The sequence below is a fragment of the Anneissia japonica genome, unplaced genomic scaffold (genome assembly GCF_011630105.1).
Source record: "Anneissia japonica isolate Jap-2015-1 unplaced genomic scaffold, ASM1163010v1 scaffold287829_len2072220_cov186, whole genome shotgun sequence".
NCBI lineage: Eukaryota > Metazoa > Echinodermata > Crinoidea > Comatulida > Comatulidae > Anneissia > Anneissia japonica.
The window spans coordinates 1738710-1758881 of record NW_022716075.1 but is presented as its reverse complement, the minus strand read 5'-3'; the positions used below and the strand labels follow the sequence as shown (position 1 = coordinate 1758881).

The following is a 20172-nucleotide window of genomic DNA, read 5'->3' as shown; positions in this document are numbered from 1 at the left end:
TATATTAGGCAGGCCTGCAGGGATATGTTTATTTAAGTTGTTTATTATTAAGGGATATTATTAATCATTTTTTTTTTCAGTAGGCAAGCAAAAAGTCCTGCTTCTAATTACATAATTTATTTAAATTTTAATTTTAAGTACAATTGTAAATGAAATAATGATTTCAGTATCATTATTTCTAAAGGCTAATAATACATACACAGTATTTTTTTTTTAATAGAAAGAATCATTTCTCAAAAAACAAATCTTATGTGAACTACTTAATATCAAAATTGGTAGCCAAAATTAATTCTACACTAATTTGGGGTCAGCATATAACTGATGGGTTAACATAACACCATACTGTAAATTTCATTAATTTCTCCAGAGACTTGACCTTACATTCCTAGAGTATTCATACAGTACAGACACTAATTACCGCTTTGTATCTGCACGTAACCTCTCGTAATCTGCTCGTAGGTACGTTTTGAATATAGCTACGAACTACGAAGTAGGAATTTTCTTCTTTTAAATAATACTGATGACAAATCATGTACAAATTATTACGATTTCTACAGATCACGTTGTTTATTGTTTACCGTAATTTGAAGCAGAACAACCTGCAAAGCAATCCAATACTAAATGAAAGTATAGAAATCACTACCTTGCCGAATTAAGGCTGGTCATGCTAGACCGCATTTACTCCGTTTTTTACTCACTGTTGCTCACAGCTTTTCAACATTTGCCACGAGGTTAACCTTTAACACACTTTACTGTGTTCTGATTGGCGCGCACTCTGACGTCTAATGCTGGCTAAGTTTATTTTCCATTGGGTTTTCCATGTGACATTCGGTAATTTTACAACCAACGGACGTTAATTCTCCTTTATATTTATTATTTATCTTACTAAATCAAGACTACAAAATATTATTTGATGAACAATCTTTTCACATGTGTGTATTGTCATTGAGGACATCGTTTTTTGACATTTTAAATGAGGTAAAATAATTGTAAATAAAAAATAAGCTAGGCCTAGGCTAATTAATTAAAAATAATAATACAGCAGTACAAACAAGTTCCTGTCGTGGACAGCGAGTGGAAGAGGAGACTCCCATGAAGTCAAGTGTACGTTTTTCTTATTGAAAAACAGTTCCATACTTTAAATTAACGGTCTAAACTCGTGTTTGCCATTCACAAATTATCAAACAATACATTGTTTATGCCAGTAAGCTACAGCAGTCTTTCTGCACATACAAATAACAACATGCTTTTGCTTTGTAGGTTCGCTTCGCGTAGCCTTGCTTAGATTGTTTATATCAGGCTACGATGTACCTACGAAGTCTGCGCGCAGGTTAGATTGTTTATATCAGGCTACGATGTATCTACGAAGCCTGCGCAAGGTAAAAGTGCAATATTTCATGGTGGTACTATAAGCCCTTAATTTCCAACTCACTACATACCTAACACACCTTTGATTATTATGTGAATTAGTTGTAGGACCTATAGTTTAATCATTGTATTTTTTTAATGTTGAAACATGCATGCAATGCATAATTTAATTGATTCTCTTTCTACTTATTACAAAGCATAAACCGTAGGTCTAATACAACCCAGAAATTTGCATCAAAATAAAAAATTCGTTTCTGGTTATCATTATTATTTATTACAAAGAGTAAATATTTGGATATGCTTTCAGACATTTTATTTGTAATTCAGCATAAATAATTTAACAAACATGATCAATGAAGCAATATGTAGTACTTTCATGAACACACATTCATTTTCATATTATTTTTTAAAGGGTTCTATCTGTTAACAGTAGTTAATAAATATTCATGGTAATTGAAATTAAATTATGAAATACTGACACCAAATTATTAAACATAAAATATTTAATAATTATATTTGGAAATGAGACAATCATTATGGTAATTCAAAACAGTTGTAATTAAATCATGTATATGTAATTCTGAATGGTTATTGTATAATTTTTTTATAATATAATATAGTAAAGTGTTTATAATCAATTTACGGTTAAATAAGTATTATATAAAAAAGTACAAAATAGTGGATTTTTTAAATTGTTTTAAAGGGTATTTTAGTTATGAAGATTTATTAAAATTAATTATTCTTGTATAAGGATCCAATTATTTTTGAAATCATTTGAATGTCATATTTCAAGATTTTTAAAAAAGTAAGCAAATACCCTGAAATTTTCTTGTATTTTAATATAACTAGGGGATGTCATACTAAAAGGAACAAAGTCTCGCCACTAGCAATATAAAATTCCATGCCAGTTGGTCTAATACTAAAGATCATAAATAATGGGAATAACAGACAAAGCCAACTGCATATCAAACAACACAGGAAACATCCATGCCAAATATCACATAAATACTATTCCATATTAAATAAAATTAAATTTCAAGAAATAGCACATCACCCTTTGCCCTTGGTTTAATCTCAGTGTATAGCATTCAAAACATTGTCATGCAGTCGATTATAAATTTAAAATGCTTAGAACGTAGTTGAGTAATTTGAAATGTTGGTCTGTGCCTATATTTTCATTTTTTGCAATCCCAGAACAAAGGGGTTTAATCGGGCAGAGGTAGCCCGAGCAGTAAAAATAAAACTATAAAATGTCTGTAGAAACAAGTAATTAAAGATGTAGTAAAAAAATCTTACTAAAAAAAAAAAGGGAAAAAAAATGTCAATGTGATTGGGTAGCATTCTGATTTTCAATTCTTTTGCAAATATCATCCACTAGGACTTTAACTGAGAACCTTGGTACTGGAAGGAAGGTGACCATCTTTTTTTGAATATCCCCGCTTTGCTAAATAATCTAATTACAATGTTTTGTTTATTTTTTATTTTATTTTATTTCATTCCATCCAACAGCGTAAAATGCCAATTACAGGATTCATAAAATTCAATATAAATATTTATGTACAATATATAGAAATTATAATATAAAACCAATAAAATTAATACAATAAAAATAGAAAATAGCACACAATAAAAAACAGCAAACCTAAGTAAATACAATTAATAATACCCGAATTAATTGTGATGATAATAATGTTGTTATAAAAGTAAAGAGGCTTTCTTTTTAAACGATTTTAAAAGTTGATGATGTCATTTTGTGACAGACATCATCAACATGGATCCTCCAGCATTTAATGCAATAAAATCCATTAAAAAAAAAACAAACACACCATTACTTTGCCATGGTGAAACTACCTTGTTTGCAATCACTATCACTAACATTAGGCTGGCTTAATGTGGAGACATTTTATAATTGTTCCAATTCCCATGGGGATATAAATTTACACAACCAAGCAAATTTCTCATGAATAATGGTGTTTTGTTTTTGTTATATGTACAATATTTTTAGATTATTTGTTTTGATCATTCAGTACAGAGTAGTCAGTATTTTATTTTTTTGCTAACTTCTTATAATGTCTTGTTAAAATGTACCAAATTTTAATTGAAAAATAACAGCGATAACACTTTATAGGAAAGTTATACAGTACTCGGTCAGCCAAGTCCTATCCAAACAGTATTTAGTAATTATCCTCTCACAAATTTCTAGCATTTTTTCCCTATATTTTTAATGACCTTCAAGATTAATTAAGAAAGATTGTTTTACCACAGACAAAAAAAACTTCAATCTTGTTTATGTTTAAATATGGTTGTGTATAATTAAAGCCTGTTGTTATGATTTAACTGTACTATTATTTGCCAGCACTTTATGATCTCTGCCATTATGTTTAGAGTAGCATACAGTGAGGCTTGGCATTAACATAACAAAGCTGTGTGCAGTGGTGCGTGAAGGCTGCTCAAAGCCTTCATCAATCAACACAAAGCCGTCCAGCAATAGGCTTGGGTTTCAGAGTCCAACTCTATGAAGTCTATGTCTTTGTTTGCCTAGTATTGGTAGAGTATTCGCTAATAATAAGCAATTCTATCTTATACCCGTCATTTATTACCATGACCTCTGAAATTGGTCGGTGTAAGAATCTAAGATTATAATTTCGAACACAAACTCATGCTAGAAAAAAATAAGACAATTTTTATATCCTAACATTAACAGTAATGGCTTCCTGCAATATTCTATCCACAGTAGATGTACAGTTTTGACTTTTCCTTTATAAACTAAGGACTACTGTGTGTTCTGCCTATCAGTTTATTTTTATTACTTTCACTGTCCCTTAAAAATATTTTAGGGATGGTCTTAAATAAAAATAGAGTAAAAAATATGCAAGAAACCTTGAGATTAAAAAACATCATTTGCTTCTGCACATGACACACATCTTTAATCATTTCCCAAAACCACAAATATCTAGTCAAGTACATTGTTTATTTTGTTTAACTATGATATCCTTTTCAGTGATAGTTTTTTCCAATGTTAATATATGCAAATACTGGGAGTGATAAAAGAAGATATTTGTATTATCAATTGATGTTTTTAAGCAGAAGATTATAATTGTATCCTAAAATAACTTACAATTAAATATGAATAACAATGTCCTATCCCTTTAACTTTATACATACTTTCTAAGTTATTTTAATTTGAATAAAATGCAATATCACATTTCTACAGTACTGTACTTTGTATTAAATTTGAAGTGCAAAATTAGCATTCATTTGAAAATAGTTAAATTTATTCCTTTGCTTATTAACAGTTTAAATTACTAATATTATTATAATGAAAGGCAGAAGAACTGAAATTTTAAAGAAAGAGTATTAAGCATTTTCATAGTTTGAATCAGTGAAACTCAACGTTATTATTTCAAGTCTTATTTGAACAAATTCTGATCCTCAAATGAGAAATTTCATAATTACTGTAATGAATTAGTTTTTTTTTCTCTCCTTCACACAGAAAGAAAATAAAATTGTGTTTGGTGTTGTGATACCTACATTTAGTAATACATTCTGCTTTATAAAAATAGTTCACACCAGCATCAATCACTTTTCGATACAATTAGTAGAGTACAATGACACATCACACTTCTCAGTCTAGTTACATGAATGTATTTTATAATTAAGCTTTAATTCATGTATTCCATAACCATCAGTTAATAAAAGTGCTCATTACTCTTCAAGGAAGAGTAATGAGCACCTTATGACCACCTAATGAGCACCTTAATAAAACTAATCATTGGCGATTAATTTAAAATACAGTATAAAATGTTAATTTTTACACTGGACTCGGAGTAACAAAGGCATTCTATAGCCAAGTTGGCACCCCAAGCGTTTGTTGATGCTGGACTTCCCAAAACTATGCAAATACCAAATCATGCCCTGAATGACATCTTACTGATGTGATACAGACAGATTAAGTTTTCTTACTATTTAATATTAATCCCGTATAAAATGTTCAATTTTTACACTGGGCTCGGAGTAACAAAGGCATTCTTGCCAAGTTCGCTTCCCAAGTGTTTGTTGATGCCGGACTTCCAAAAACTATGCTATACCAGGCCAAGCCCTGAACGACGTCTAACTAATGTCATAGACAGACTAAGTTTTCTTACTATTTGATTATTAATCCAAAAACAAATGTCACAACCAAATAAAGATTTATTGAGACATAAAAACAACAGCGCTTATACAAACAAAAGCGTCTGAGAGAACAAACCAGTACAACCGAATATAATGTCAAAGCTCTGTAAGCCATCACTGAAGCATGAAAATAAAGGTGCTAGAACACTGGCATATCCCTGATTTTCCCACTCCAGCACACAGTTAATAAAAACAATTTAGTTTAAACGATAAACAGGAACTCATTCCAATTACATTGTGCATCTACATTATTATAAAATATAGTGTATGAATTACTTGGTTTTGCAATTTGTAGACACCAATGTTTAAATAAGAAAATATTTTATCACTCTCAAGAAAAACAAATGTTTATGTATCAATGCAAACCACCAACAAATATATTTTACAGCAGAGACAATAAAAATTAAATTCATAATCAAAACTTGTATTATGCAATGTTACTATACAACAGAAACTCGTATAGCGCTATATTTACAGTATTTTCAACAGCATATTTTCAAAAGCAAAATAAACACATTGTGTAATTACTTTCACCTGAGTGATAGAATCTTGAATTAATTTCATACTTTGAAAATTATTCAACCTCTGACCCTTTGCGTTGATACAAACACATTTATTAAGCCTGTCTTAATGCAGGAAGAAGCAGATTCGATATACACGCACTGAAAAATTATGCACACAGCCAATAAATCATTTTTTTAAACAACCTATTGGCTTGTAGAGTGTTATTAATTAGGAATTAAAGATGTATTTAGGAAGAAAGACTTTTATTTTAGACTTATCAAACAGAGACAGTACTACTAGAGACAGTAGGCCTACTACTGTAAGATGAAAAGAGCTATGTCTGGTGAAAAACTACTACAGGACAAACTTAGAAATGATTGATAGATATTTTTTAGGCAATTTCACAATCTATCATCTTAAAAATTATAATATTCATCTCTCCAATAATAAGACACTTTTTCTACATACTCAAGTTGCCTTTTAAAGAATGGTATTATATTAATTGTTACATAACACGTTCCATCTGACATTATAAACTTTGGTATTAAAATTGAGAAAATCTGTCTCTCAGTGTAAAATTTGAATAAAATTAATTTCAAAAATTATTATTTTAAATGTCAAACACTGCAATTTAAATGATTTTCACTTAAACAGGATACTGTAGTAGGCTGGAAAAGTGATGAGAGAGGGAGATGCTTTATTTTGCTAAAGCCAAATATCATCCTTGGGTTGTTTGCTGGTGTATTGATATTCAAAGTAAAGCATGATTGTATGGGGTGCCATACGCAGCAAAAGTCCATGTCTAGTGTTGCTGTAAAATGCATTTCAAACCAGTCTGGTTTTTGATTTACGTTTTGGAATAGAATTTGGAGAGGGCGTTTGATCAACTCAGACCTCAACTTTGAATTTGAATTACATTTTAAAGAAATTAGAACTACATTTTGGAAAATTTGAACTACGTTTTGAAAAATTAGAACTTCATTTTGAGAAACTAGATCTATATTTTGAGAAATTTACGCCTACGATTTGATAAATTAGACATTGAATTTTGCAATTACATTTTGAATTTAACATGGACTTTTGCTGCGTATGGCACCCCATACGATTGAGATAATACAAACAACATCTACTGACTATTTACAAAAAAATGAAAAATGTAAAAACATTATTTCTCAAAAAAAAAAATTTTGTTCAAAAATATATATATTTTTTTCAAAACCATAGAAGACATGCAAAGGTGATAAACTAATAATAATTTTATTGGGCCTAATTCGCCATTAAAACCTGTGTAAATCTGTACTAACTAAAGAATAAAATATATTATTAAAAAAAATAAAAAGGTTTTGGAATATATTCGAAACTGTAGAACTAACTTAGAGTTAAAGAAAAAAAAAGAAAATACCATAAAAGTCTACAGGAAAAACATTAATTAGCTTTTGAAGATGTAAAATATGTATACCAGGTGTGGAAATACTTGAAACTCATTGGCTAAAGGGTTTGAATGCAAGGTCAGAATGAGAGGTCACAGGTCTCTTGTATTGGCTAAGCCAACACAGTAGGTTTAGCATCAGAGTTAGCCACAGATTATTATTGATAAAGAACCTTTCTTTCTAATGATTATTACAGACAAACATAAAAAAAATGCACATTAGATTTTTGGAGCAAGGTGTTTTGAATGAAAATATGCTAGCCGACGCCCATGGGACAACTTTAGAGATATTTCAAAATAAGGCCAATTCTATTATTCCTTTTAACAAAGATTATTTAGTGCATGTTGATAGTGCATATTAATAATATGACTAGAGACTATGCCTCTATGCGCTTACCAGATAAAAGGCAGACTAATTCAAAGGCAACTGCATGGACCAATTTGCCCTATATTGGGGCATCAAGCCAAAATACATATAGGTTTATTTATACCAATATGCACATAGAGACACATTGTTATTTTTTTTTTTTTTAAAGCCTTAAGGATTCAGTCCAAAAAAGAATGCAAAAGAGGACAAGAATGTGTAAATTTTAAAGCATTAGGCCTATAAACCTTCCTAAAGTATCCAAATAATTTAAAGGCTATTAGATATTTTATATGTTTGGCCCGTGTTTACCTATTTAGTATTGTATTTTGAACATGTTTCTGAATAGATTTTGGAAAATAAAACATGATGAGAACTGTCTATTTGGGCAAGTAAACAACAAATTCACTATTAAGACCTATATTTCCAGTTTGAAAATGCACTGTACTGTTCTCCCAACCTGAAGACATTAAATTACAGCATTAGGAAAATTCTTTACATACTGTAGATCAACAAGATTAACTGAAAGAGGAAGAACTATGGTAAAAAGCATCTCACCTTGTATAAATCTGCCTTAGCGCATAGCCACCTTGTCCGCAAAACGGAGGTAAACCAAAAAATTCTAGTAAACTTTCCCATAGCTCCTGATCAGAGACCTGAAAGAATAATTGGTTGTAACATTAAATTTTGCTCCGTAACATCAAGCTATAAAAAAGTAAAAATTATTAATACAGTAAAGTATACTTCATTAATTATATGCCTCATTATTTCAACACTCAAACAAAATGACATTAATGTCCATTTACCCTTAAACCGTAAATGCTTGAATTAGCACAGAGGCCCTAATAGCGTTTTTGGAGGCTTCAGTGCGGCGCTTATTTGAGAGCGGGTTTAATCGAGAGCGACAAATTATATTGGTGTGACGCTTTCCATGCCGTTTCCATGTTACCTATCTCACATATTCCCATAGTTCAGTTGGCCTATCATATATCCTACGTCATCTTAATAAACATCTATAAAGAAATGTTTCTTCATTGTGTTATTTATTCATTTTAACACTATACATTATATCTAAAACCCCGAAGTGTTTCATTACACACTGGGTAATACACACTCTCGATTAAGCCCGCAGCGCCTATTCGAGAACGGCGCTTAATGAAAAAAAAATCAGATTTGGTGCGGCGCTATTCAAGAGTATTTATTATTAAAGGGTAAAAAGGTACATGTTTTTTTTGTGCATTACTGAGTAATCAGACAATCATGGGTCAAACAACTGATATTGTGATTTGTGGGAGGATCATCAGAACAGTTTGAAAACACCTTCAGGTTATTATACATAACTGTAGTAATTTACATTTTAATATGGATTTTTTGCATGGTATGGGTTTATGTTTGTAGTTAAATGACCTTGGCAGTTCAAATGTATTACCACTTTCTTAGATTATGTTCAGATTCAGTTTCTAATGGGTAATATCTCTATGATTGTGACAATGTATGGATTATTCTTTGTTTATTCTTACAATACAATAATTACAGAGATTGATATAATATCCTTGAATTGTTTTGTTGTCAGTGAACCTTGGTAATGACAACAATAATAGTGTAGTAATTTATAATTTAGAAACATTATCACTTAGGTAAATACAATTCAGCTTTAAATCAATAATTTGTAATTACTGTGTACAAGACAAGTCATAAAATTCAGCCAAATACACTATTTGAGCAAACACATTTCTGTTTTAACAACCTACAGTACACCTCAATTTGCATTACAAATTATAAGAAATTCACAGTGCTTCAGTTCAAAGGGTTGGGAGAGGGGGGAAGAGGAGGAGATTAACATCCCTGACACACACCTGGGCCCACCAGGCCACAAGATTCAGCCTGTTTTATCTGGTAAATTTCTACTCACTTCACCACAGACCACAATTCTGGATTCTTGCTCTTACCACAAAAACCAAAAGTTATTCAACAATATGGTTGGTATATACTCTTTGTTTTGATATCAGATAATGTTTTATCTCTGTAATACTTGGTATAATTCTCTGCATATCACTTGAATTCAGCTTGCAACCTTACTTTGGGTCACCACCCACTACAAAGCAATGCCAATAATGATACCCATATAAATAATGGATGCAGTGGCGCCACCAGCCGGTGGGGCTAAAAAGGGGATAATTTCTTCCGTCGAACAGACCAGGACCCTAGTCGTCCAATGCCATGATGGTAGGACCAAATATTAATTTGCCTATCTAAAAAAATTTGTTTTGATTGCCAATGCCAATCGCTTATAATATTTTCTAAAAAGCACAATTTTGGGCCATATTACTATAATAGGAAGCCATAAAATCTCTTCCCATAAACCCTACAAAAGAAATTTTATTTTGGACCCTGACCAATGCTCTAGTCCGCCACTTGGTTCAGACCCCATCAGATTGGCCAGACCCCCTGTCAGCAAATTTCTAGCGCCACCACTGAATGGATAATGCCCATAAAAAATTTTAGATGCTTCACATGACAGACATGGCTTGGCATATATTAAACGATGAAAATATTTCTGATAAGCAAAATGCAGTAACTGATATTTATGATACAGGTATTAAACAATGATTTAAGAAGCAGTAGAAATGGTTTCCTGATGGAAACTATGGTTTCACAAATCATGATACTATTTCTATGAGGCTCACAATCTTAACTATACAGTACCTCGACTTTACTAGGTGTATTTTATTTTAAAGGTAAATTCAACCTTATTATTACTATATCATAGTTTATTTAATTTTTTTACAAAATCTAACTGTTATTTATGTTAATTTTAAAGGTTTTCTTTTCTTTTTTCTAAAATATGAAATATTTACAATAATTTAAATCAGCTCCAGGCCTATCTTCTCTTAAAATTAAAAACAGTTCTTCCAAGTTGTAATCATGCATTTCTGTTCTGTTGTTAGTTACCAGCTTCTGACATGTAAGAAAGATATCAAATCGTACTTTTCACGAGTTTGACCGATTAATTTAAATTTAATTGATTAAACTTAAAGAGACTTTATCACAAATTTGTCAAATTCAGATATTCCTTTTACTGAGCCAAATAATGTCACAAATGCCCTAAGCTCTGCATATTAGAGCACAACTGCACAGTGCCAATAAATAACGACTATCTTATTATTGAAGATGCGGCCACTTGATAATATGTGAAGCATAGTACACAGAACAGTCTGTTGACATTCTCACTTTTAACTGATGTGTTGTCATAATGGATGCCATTTACATGATGCTGCCACAGTGTAGCATCCTCTGTCCTATTCTACCCAAAGGAGTGTCAAAGGTCAACTGGAAGCTAGGTGCATTAGTCAAGTGACTAATCCTAATTATATTACAAATCATTTCGCTAGATTGTAATTTTCAACTTGGACACGCCAAAATTATCATTAACAGGAATACTTTTGAAAAGAACTTGTTTGGAATAATAACCACTGGCCGCTGTTTAATTAAATAAATTAAATTTATAGCCTGATTTTGAAATTGGTTAAAGTAGTTGGTAATGTTGATTTATAAGTTTGATGATGACAAAGTCCATATTAATTAACAGATTTGTTAAAAGCAACATTGTGATAGTCTACATTACTATCTATAGTAGAATGATTAGAGAATAAAATTGTTACTCAAAACAATATTGATACATCGACACCATAATAAACAGTTTACTTTATAACCAAAATTCATTGTAAACAGATTTTCAAATATAAATTTTCTAATCAGCGTAAGCAAGCTTGCTATTGTTAAATACCATTTCCACTTATTATCTTTTTCTATCCTTAATATTAAAAACTTGTGAGAAACCAAATATATTACTGGTATTACTAACTACATTAGAAAGAAATAACTGATCAATAACTACAATCAAAATAATAATGTTTGAAGAGTATGAAGACTGAATTGCATTCCAAATTTGTGTAGAATAACAAGATCGCATTTTAATCTCACTGATGACTGGCCACTCCAAAATGAGAACGCCTATTAAAATATTTTTTTAAAATGAGCTCCAACATGACAGGTGACAAAGACAGTGTTTTTAGATTCTTTATAGACTTCAAAATAAATAATAGCCTCGAAAAATTGCATGCATCATTATGTGTCACAAAGACGTGGGTACCCTGTATCGCCAAGGAATTATCTTGCAATAATGCGCATTAAACTGCTCTCTTTTGGCTTTTAGTTTTTATGTTTTTTGGGGAAGGGGGGTAGGAGATAATCCTTCATTAATATTATCTACCTGATTTTTATGAACTTGTATAGTAGATTGGTTGATAAATCAGTAATCTGGCAGATTGACATTGAAAATGCTCTGAATATATTTTTAACATTCCTACTCAAGTCGAAATGAAAATACCTTTCGAGATGAGTACTGCAGGGGTTGGTCATACAGCTGTGAACAGACAAAAGTACCAGCATCAGTTACGGGGTACAGTAGCTCAGACACGAAAAGACCCTTAGAGGAGAATAAAGTTACTGTACAAACTTGTCCACATTTCAAGCGCTTTGAAACTGCGGTGTTAAGTGCTAAATACAGTACAACTATTATTATTATTATTATTATTATTATTATAGAGACTTGCATAGGCCAATTTTCACAAGATCTTAGTGTTAATTACAACCTTTCCCTTACTTTCAAAAAGACAATATTTGAGCAAACCTATATATATAGTTTTTTATGACATTGTGTACGTTTAATCTATTTGTTTAATGTCATAAGTAAGATAGCACATTGGCTATGCTTCATACATAGGCCTAAAGAAAAAAAAATTGTTTGTTTGCTGTCACTTGTAATTATTTAAGTGAACAGTCTGTATAGAGGTTTGCAAAAGCTGAGGGGTGGGATAAAAATTTTTTTTCTTTAAATGTAGAAACTGAATATATCGTACACTATAGGTCTCCTTGCAATTGGGGCTAATGTTTTTTGTGGTTTGGGATTGGAAGAGAAATCTTTAATTGGAGTAAGACACGTGATTAAAGTAAACTAAGTACTGCACTATGTATCAGGTCAAGCTCACCAGCTTCATTTACTTACTAAATGTGTTAAAAAGGAACAAATCGCAACAACCGACACTGTATCACCTTGGTAGTAGTATTACTAATTACCACGAGGAGAGAAAAGTTTAGAGTTAACCAAGCGTGAAACAGTCGTAGTGGGCGTGCTATGGAACCGGCAATTGTGTTAAATCAAAAGTGTTGGGGGAAAAAAAAAAAAAAAAAAATCAATTTATTTTTAAAACTTAAAAAAAAGCTTTTAAGAAAAAAAAAAAACCCACCCCTCATTTTTTCGGATTTTAGGGGCGGTGGATGATGGCAAACAAACAAGTTTTTTTAGGCCTTATGTAAACAATTTAATGCAATGCCTGAAATGGAGTAGGACCTAGAAACCAACAAACAGCCTGAAAATTAAATTATGACCCAATAGGGCAGAGAACCGATACATCCACTTGCCAGCACTTAAAATACAAAGACAGGGCAACTCATATGAATGTATGCTGCATGGATATTTTTAACCAGCCTAAAGACAAGTCTGCCAACAACCAATGCAGAATGTATTATGAGATGAGAAGGTAATGCCTACTGTAGTGTTCAGTAGCAGGTGTTCCATATTGTACTGTACATGTGCCAAGACAAAAGAGAACTACTGTATTTAGTTACAGTGCCTTATCACACACTCAACAGATCTACAGAAATGACCGGAGTATATAGTGTAGTGCAATACATATGGCTTATACTGCTGAATGCTATGAACACTGTGCCAAAGACAAAGCAATATACAGAAGCTTGTGTGTGGTCATTGGCCACAGCTCAAGGTTGGGAAATCCCCTAATTACAGTCTAATTTGCATAAAAACATGCAAATAGCACACACACACACACGCACACACACACATCAAATGATCTCACAAAGCCTACTTTGGAATTCTACATGAAATCATCATGACGTTTGCAAGGCATAGCACAGTTGAAACATGAAACCAATGTCAAATAAAATATTCAAAACTGGAGAAATGAATATTACAATTCAACATTCGCACATCTGCATTTCTATATTACGGTAATTATGTATTTATTTAGAACATAAGCCAGCATTTATTATGCATTGTAAAAAAGCTCTAATTTCTTTTAAAGTATTCAGCATATTGTAAAAAAAAAGTTTAGAAAATTATCCTGATAGGTTTGAAATGGGCTGAAGAAACGAACAGATTCTAATTTATATTACAGAATGTCATTTTTTTTAAATAACTATCATATTAAAAAATATGTATCCTAAAAACTCAATCAATCATCATAATTATTGAAATTCAACACCCAATTTCGTGTATTGAAATATTTCTTCGAGCAAATTTTTTTCGTAAGAGGCAAAAAAAGAAGAAAAAACCCCCCCGAGAGAATCAGCATCTAATTACCACTCATGTTACCTGTCATTATCTGATATCAGTTCATTAACTTTTCTATGAAACACTTTGCTTTTTATGCAAGACATTTTTTATATCTTGTTCATGACCTACCACCCACCAATGATTTTGAATAAAAATAAAATATTACTTTCAGTTAGCGCATCCAGAAAAAGTAAAAGTTGAGAAAGCACAATTTTTCATATATTATGAAAATGTATATATATATATATATTATGCTGTATAAAATTTAAAAATAACATTTATGTGTTATTATCTGTTACATCAATCACAGTACGGTAATTTGCATCCAATTCGAGATCACACCGGGACCTGAAAATCTGGCTTGGTCTCCACTTTGGAGGGTTGGCTTTGCGTTATAAAAGATTGAGGATTATTATTTGGTTCTTTGAAAAAGTAATCTTGAATTAGAGGGGCCTTGGATCTAGAAAGTTCTCGAATTGAAACGTGAACTGTACCGTATACAGTATAAGGCCAAATAAAATTATTAGTTTCAGGTCCGGAATTTGAAATTACCTTTTGGTGAGGGTATTTAATAGAATTACTTTTTACTATCCTACAATATATAGTAGTTAGTAAACAGGTTGGTAAATAATTATTTATTTATTTTTTAAAATAAAAGTAGTAAAATGAATCTTTATAATGTATTCCGCCATTTATTTTTTCACCTCTTTTTTGGCATTTGACAACAATCACTCAGATCATCTTAGTATATTTGCTAAAATTGGGTACAATGAACGATTTTGTGGAAGTTAAAGTTAGGCTCAATGAGCATGCGCACAGATCCATTGTAAACATCTCAGGAGTGTTAGTACAGTACAGGCATCAGCAACTTTTTTTTGTCAAAATTACATAAAGTGCCCTCATGAATGTTGTGATGGCAAAGATCTTACAATTACAAGATAGTGAGTGTTCTCCGCGATTTCTGCATGCATCTTCTGTAATAACGCAGTGTAGAGCGTCCTCTCGCAACTGATTACTTTTCAACTTTGAACGTTAACTGAGATATCACATCTCGCAATTTCTGCGTGAAAATTCCGTAACAACCATGGTAAAATCTAGAATGCCCTCTCTCAAAAATGATTACTTTTTATCATTTATATGCTTCTTTTTACTGAACATCAATGATCAGAACATCAATCAGATTAAGATCTTTGAGTGAGGGATATTATTTTTTACTAGATCGAAACATTCTGCCTGGTCTACACTGAATCAGATGTTAACCATCAAATTTGAACTACTGTATGAAGCATGGCAGCAGATTGCTCCCCATAATCTCACAAACACATCTAGATGTGTATAAGAGACAGTATATATATATATAAATAAAATAAAGAAACTAAATACAGAAATTACATAAAGAAATAAAGAAATAAATCTACTGCACGGATTACTAAAGTATGGTGAATTGAAGTATGTGTTTAACCAGTAGAAAATATTTGTAATTCTTATCCAAACTTTGGATCATTAAAACCATTATTTTTTACTGTAAATCCTACATGTATATTACACTAAGATCTGTGTTGTACAGTATATTTCTTAACTGTAGATAGTACTCCCACAAATCCAATAGTCCCAAGCAAGTATTCTTTCTATTCAAATTGCCATTTTAAGCTTTCAAATTTTTGTGGTGTTAATATTTATAGTCAAGTAATAGTAAACAAAAAATACAAACTAAGTTGCATGGTTGCGGGGCCACTTGTGCTTGGCGCCAGGAGTCGACTGTTGTACTATTTTTCGAGGGGTGTTTCTTGTGTGAGAAAGAATAGGCATTTAGTCGGTTTATCCAGGTAAGTATTCAAGAAGTAGACAATATAAACTATAAACCTTGACATGAGTATGGTTTAGATACCTACAGTATAGGAAGTAATGAACATGTAATAAAGCTTTAAATAAATTAAAAAACAAAAAAACAAAAACAAAAAAACATGCTGCCATTCTGTTCTTTTGAATTTAACTTGTTCATTACATGATCAGTTATTTTGATTATGTAATATTAATCAAAATTATGTAAAATGATCAAAATAATGGTTCTTGTCCAAATCAACAAACAAACAACAACATTTTGCATTATAATAATCCTGTTTCTTTTTATACTCTAACCTAAAATTATTCTATTGTAATAAAATTAATCGAACATCCAGTTCTTTGTACAACAACAAATATCATTCCCTTTTTAACAAGATACAGTAGAACCCCTCCTTTGGGAACACCCCTATTTCGGAGTGTCCCCTGAATAGGGGTACCCCTATTCAAGGGACACTTTTTTTGGTCCCAAAGTGTCCCTTTAAAAGGGGTTCTACTGAAGTACTTAGTAAAAAAAATCCATTTTTGTCAGTGCATTATACACAAAATATAAATTGTAAAAAAAATAACAGTTTAATAAATCATAATCCTATGCAGCATGATCACATAGTCGAAATTTATGCCATACTCTTAAGTCATGTATAAATGAAAATGGAGAATATTGTACATTAAAAGAATACTGCACAAGAGGCAGGCAGTCTTCAGGTGCATCATACCTAAACACCTCTCCAGGGATGTGGAAGGGAATTCGATCCAACTTGGCCACAAGTGAACTCGGCCACAGTCAACTCTGCCACAAGTCAACTCGGCCACAAAAAGTTTGGCTACAGTCAACTCGGCCACAAGTCAACTCGGCCACAAGTCAAGTCGGCCACAAGTCAACTCGGCCACAAGTCATTTACTTTGAAGGAGTATTACTATACTTATTATTATTATTGCTGTTATTATTGTTGTCAATGTTGTTATTGTTGTTTTATTACTGTTAGTTTTAATAGGCCTATTAATTATTAGTCTTAGCATTAACATTATATATTGTTCAATTTTTTGCTGATATTATTATTATTATTGTTACCGTAAATAATAAATAATTTTCAATTTATTATTATTATTATTATTTATTAGTCTTAGTATTATTATCTTAATAGTAATTTAAAAATTTATTGTTATTGGTGTTTTATTTGTATTTTTCTCATATTATTATTATTATTATTACTAATATTATTGTTGTTGTCACCTTTATTATCTATATTATTACCTTATTATTACTAAGTAGACCAAGTATTAATATTATAAGTATCATCATTATTATTATTACTAATTAGTATTACTATTATTATAAAAATAAACATTATCTTTTATTTATTATTGTTGTATTATTGCTATTATCACCTTCAATATCATTATTATCACTAATTAGTATTTATATTAAAATAGATAATTAAATATCATTATTATTACCATACTAGTATTATTACTATTTGTTAAAATAAATATTAATATTAATGTTGTTGTTGTTATCACCTTTATTATCGTCATGATGACTAATTAGTATTATTAAAGTAAATATTACTAATTTATTGTTGTTTAATATTATTTTTGAAGTAGAATGTTGTGAGTAAACAGAAGACAAACACATTTATTAATTAATAACTTTTTAATTCATAGCATTCAAATCTCTTTTGGTAGTGTGGTGGTCCTGTTTTACTTAAATATACTGTGTACTTTATTTCAATATATTGAAGAAAAAGGATGCAAAAACTGAGATTTACATTTGATTTTAATTATAAATAACTTGTGGCCGAGTTGACTTGTAGCCGAGTTGGCTGTAGCCGAACTTTTTGTGGCCGAGTTGACTTGTGGCCAAGTTGACTGTAGCCGAGTTGACTGTGGCCGAGCTGACTTGTGGCCGAGCTGACCTGCACCCGTGGAAGGTAGGGCAGCAGCATGTTCTGAAACCACCTTTATTAATCTAGGGACAAAAAAAAAATCTGCTTCTGGAAATTCCTTTTAACTATGGCTCTAATATTTCTATGTTAGTATTACGTTTGTTTGCTTTGTGAAAATGAAACTCAAACACCACGTTGATTTGATGACGACACAGTATTTATACTATATATCATACAATTCTAGAAAAGAACACTACCTCAACCCCTAAGATTCAGTATTAATATTACATAAAACAAACCTCAAATAAAAAGAAATATAGAAAAACAGTAAAATCCACTACCATTGCCCATTATCTTAAACAAGAAAAACAAAAAATCACAAAAATTAACATAAATTTAACAGGTCAATGGCAGAAGCAGCAAGGCACAACACTAATATATACAGGATATGCTCATAATGATAAAATCTAAATTAAATAATAAAATTAAATTTTCATAATTTTAAAAAGAACACTAATTGAATATCAGTGCCAAAAGTAGATTGACTTACATACAGTAATGCGTTTAGTGTTGTTACATAATGTATTTAGTGTTTAGTGTTTTAAATAACAATGCAATTCACTATAGAAGCAAGTAGCTTTTATTTTATAAGAACAAAAACAAGTTGTTTTTCTTTATACTCAAAGACCAACAGCTGCTCTCCTTTAATTAATGTTTATTTATACTCAATACAAAGAACTCTTTATAAACAACATTTAAATGATAATACTTTCTTTAGTTTTCTTACTTTTAAAATTTTTGCTATATTATTATCATCTGACATTTTATTCATAATTAAAACAAAAATTATGATGCTGTACTATGAATAAAGAGGCCAAGTAGTAGAAACCATATAGGTTGAATTAAAGGTCATAAGGTGGTAAATACGAGACCTTTTTTTTGTTTAATATTATTTGGTGTATATTTTAATAACTATATTTAATCTTGCCAATCTTTACTTGAGGCTAGGGTTGAAGTGCACCCACACTAATCATTACGAAAATGCTGTGCAAACGAATAGGAGAGAAAAGAATTTTTCAACTGAAATCACAATTTAACAACTAAAATAATGTGTAGGCCTAAACAGTAGATCTTTGATTTCGTACTTGTATCAAAATATATATTTTTTTTAATTTATAAAAAAAGAACAGATTTTCATCTACAACATGCAGTAAATATTGCAACTGGCTTTTAAATAAGTCATTACATAAATGAACAGCCATAATACGACTGCAGAGTAAAATTCAGTGGATAAATATTACAATAAAGAATAATAAGGAAAAAATAAATAACTGTACAATACTACAAGAATTTTTTTTTAATTACTTTTAGGGAACATCATTCACACACAATGACAATAATCATCATCAATTATCATCACGGGCTAAAGCATTTATTCATTGAAACCCCTAACTTCTACAGTAAGTACTGTACAGTACCGCCATGAAATATTGCAATTTTACCTGCGTGCAGGCTTCGTAGATACATCGTAGCCTGATATAAACAATCTAACCTGCGCGCAGGCTTCGTAGATACATCGTAGCCTGATATAAACAATCTAAGCAAGGCTACGCGAAGCGAACCTACGATTCGAAGCAAAAGCATGTTGTTTATTTGTATGTTTATTGTATGTGCAGAAAGACTGCTGTAGCTTTTACTGGAATGAACAATGTATTGCTTGATAATTTGTGAATTGACAAACACGAGTTTAGATCGTTAATTTAAAGCATGGAGCTGTTTTTCAATAAGAAGAACGTACACTTGACTTCATGGGAGTCTCCTCTTCCACTCGCTGTCCACGACAGGAACTTGTTTGTACTGCTGTATTTTTTTAATTAATTTGCCTAGGCCTAGCTTATTTTTTATTTACAATTATTTTACCTCTTTCAAATGTTGAAAAATGTATGTCTTCAATGATTATACACACATGTGAAAAGATTGTTCATTAATAATATTTTGTAGTCTTGATTTAGTAAGATAAATAATAAATATAAAGGAGAATAAATGTCCGTTGGTTGTAAAATTACCGAATGTCACATGGAAAACCCAATGGAAAATATAACTTAGCCAGCATCAGACGTCAGAGTGCGCGCCAATCAGAACACAGTAAAGTGTGTTAAAGGTTAACCTCGTGGCAAATGTTGAAAAGCTA

The 20172-nt window shown here is 31.0% G+C and overlaps 1 protein-coding gene across 1 annotated transcript in view; it reads right to left on the bottom strand.

Moving 5' to 3' along the window:
* The window catches only part of LOC117109632 (SWI/SNF nucleosome remodeling complex component-like), a 54675-nt gene that overhangs the window by 30595 nt on the left and 3908 nt on the right, over window positions 1-20172 (bottom strand). The window contains exon 3 of the mRNA XM_033252023.1: window positions 8397-8494. Coding sequence (XP_033107914.1) covers window positions 8397-8494 — 98 coding nt within the window. The remainder of the gene's footprint in view (window positions 1-8396; window positions 8495-20172) is intronic.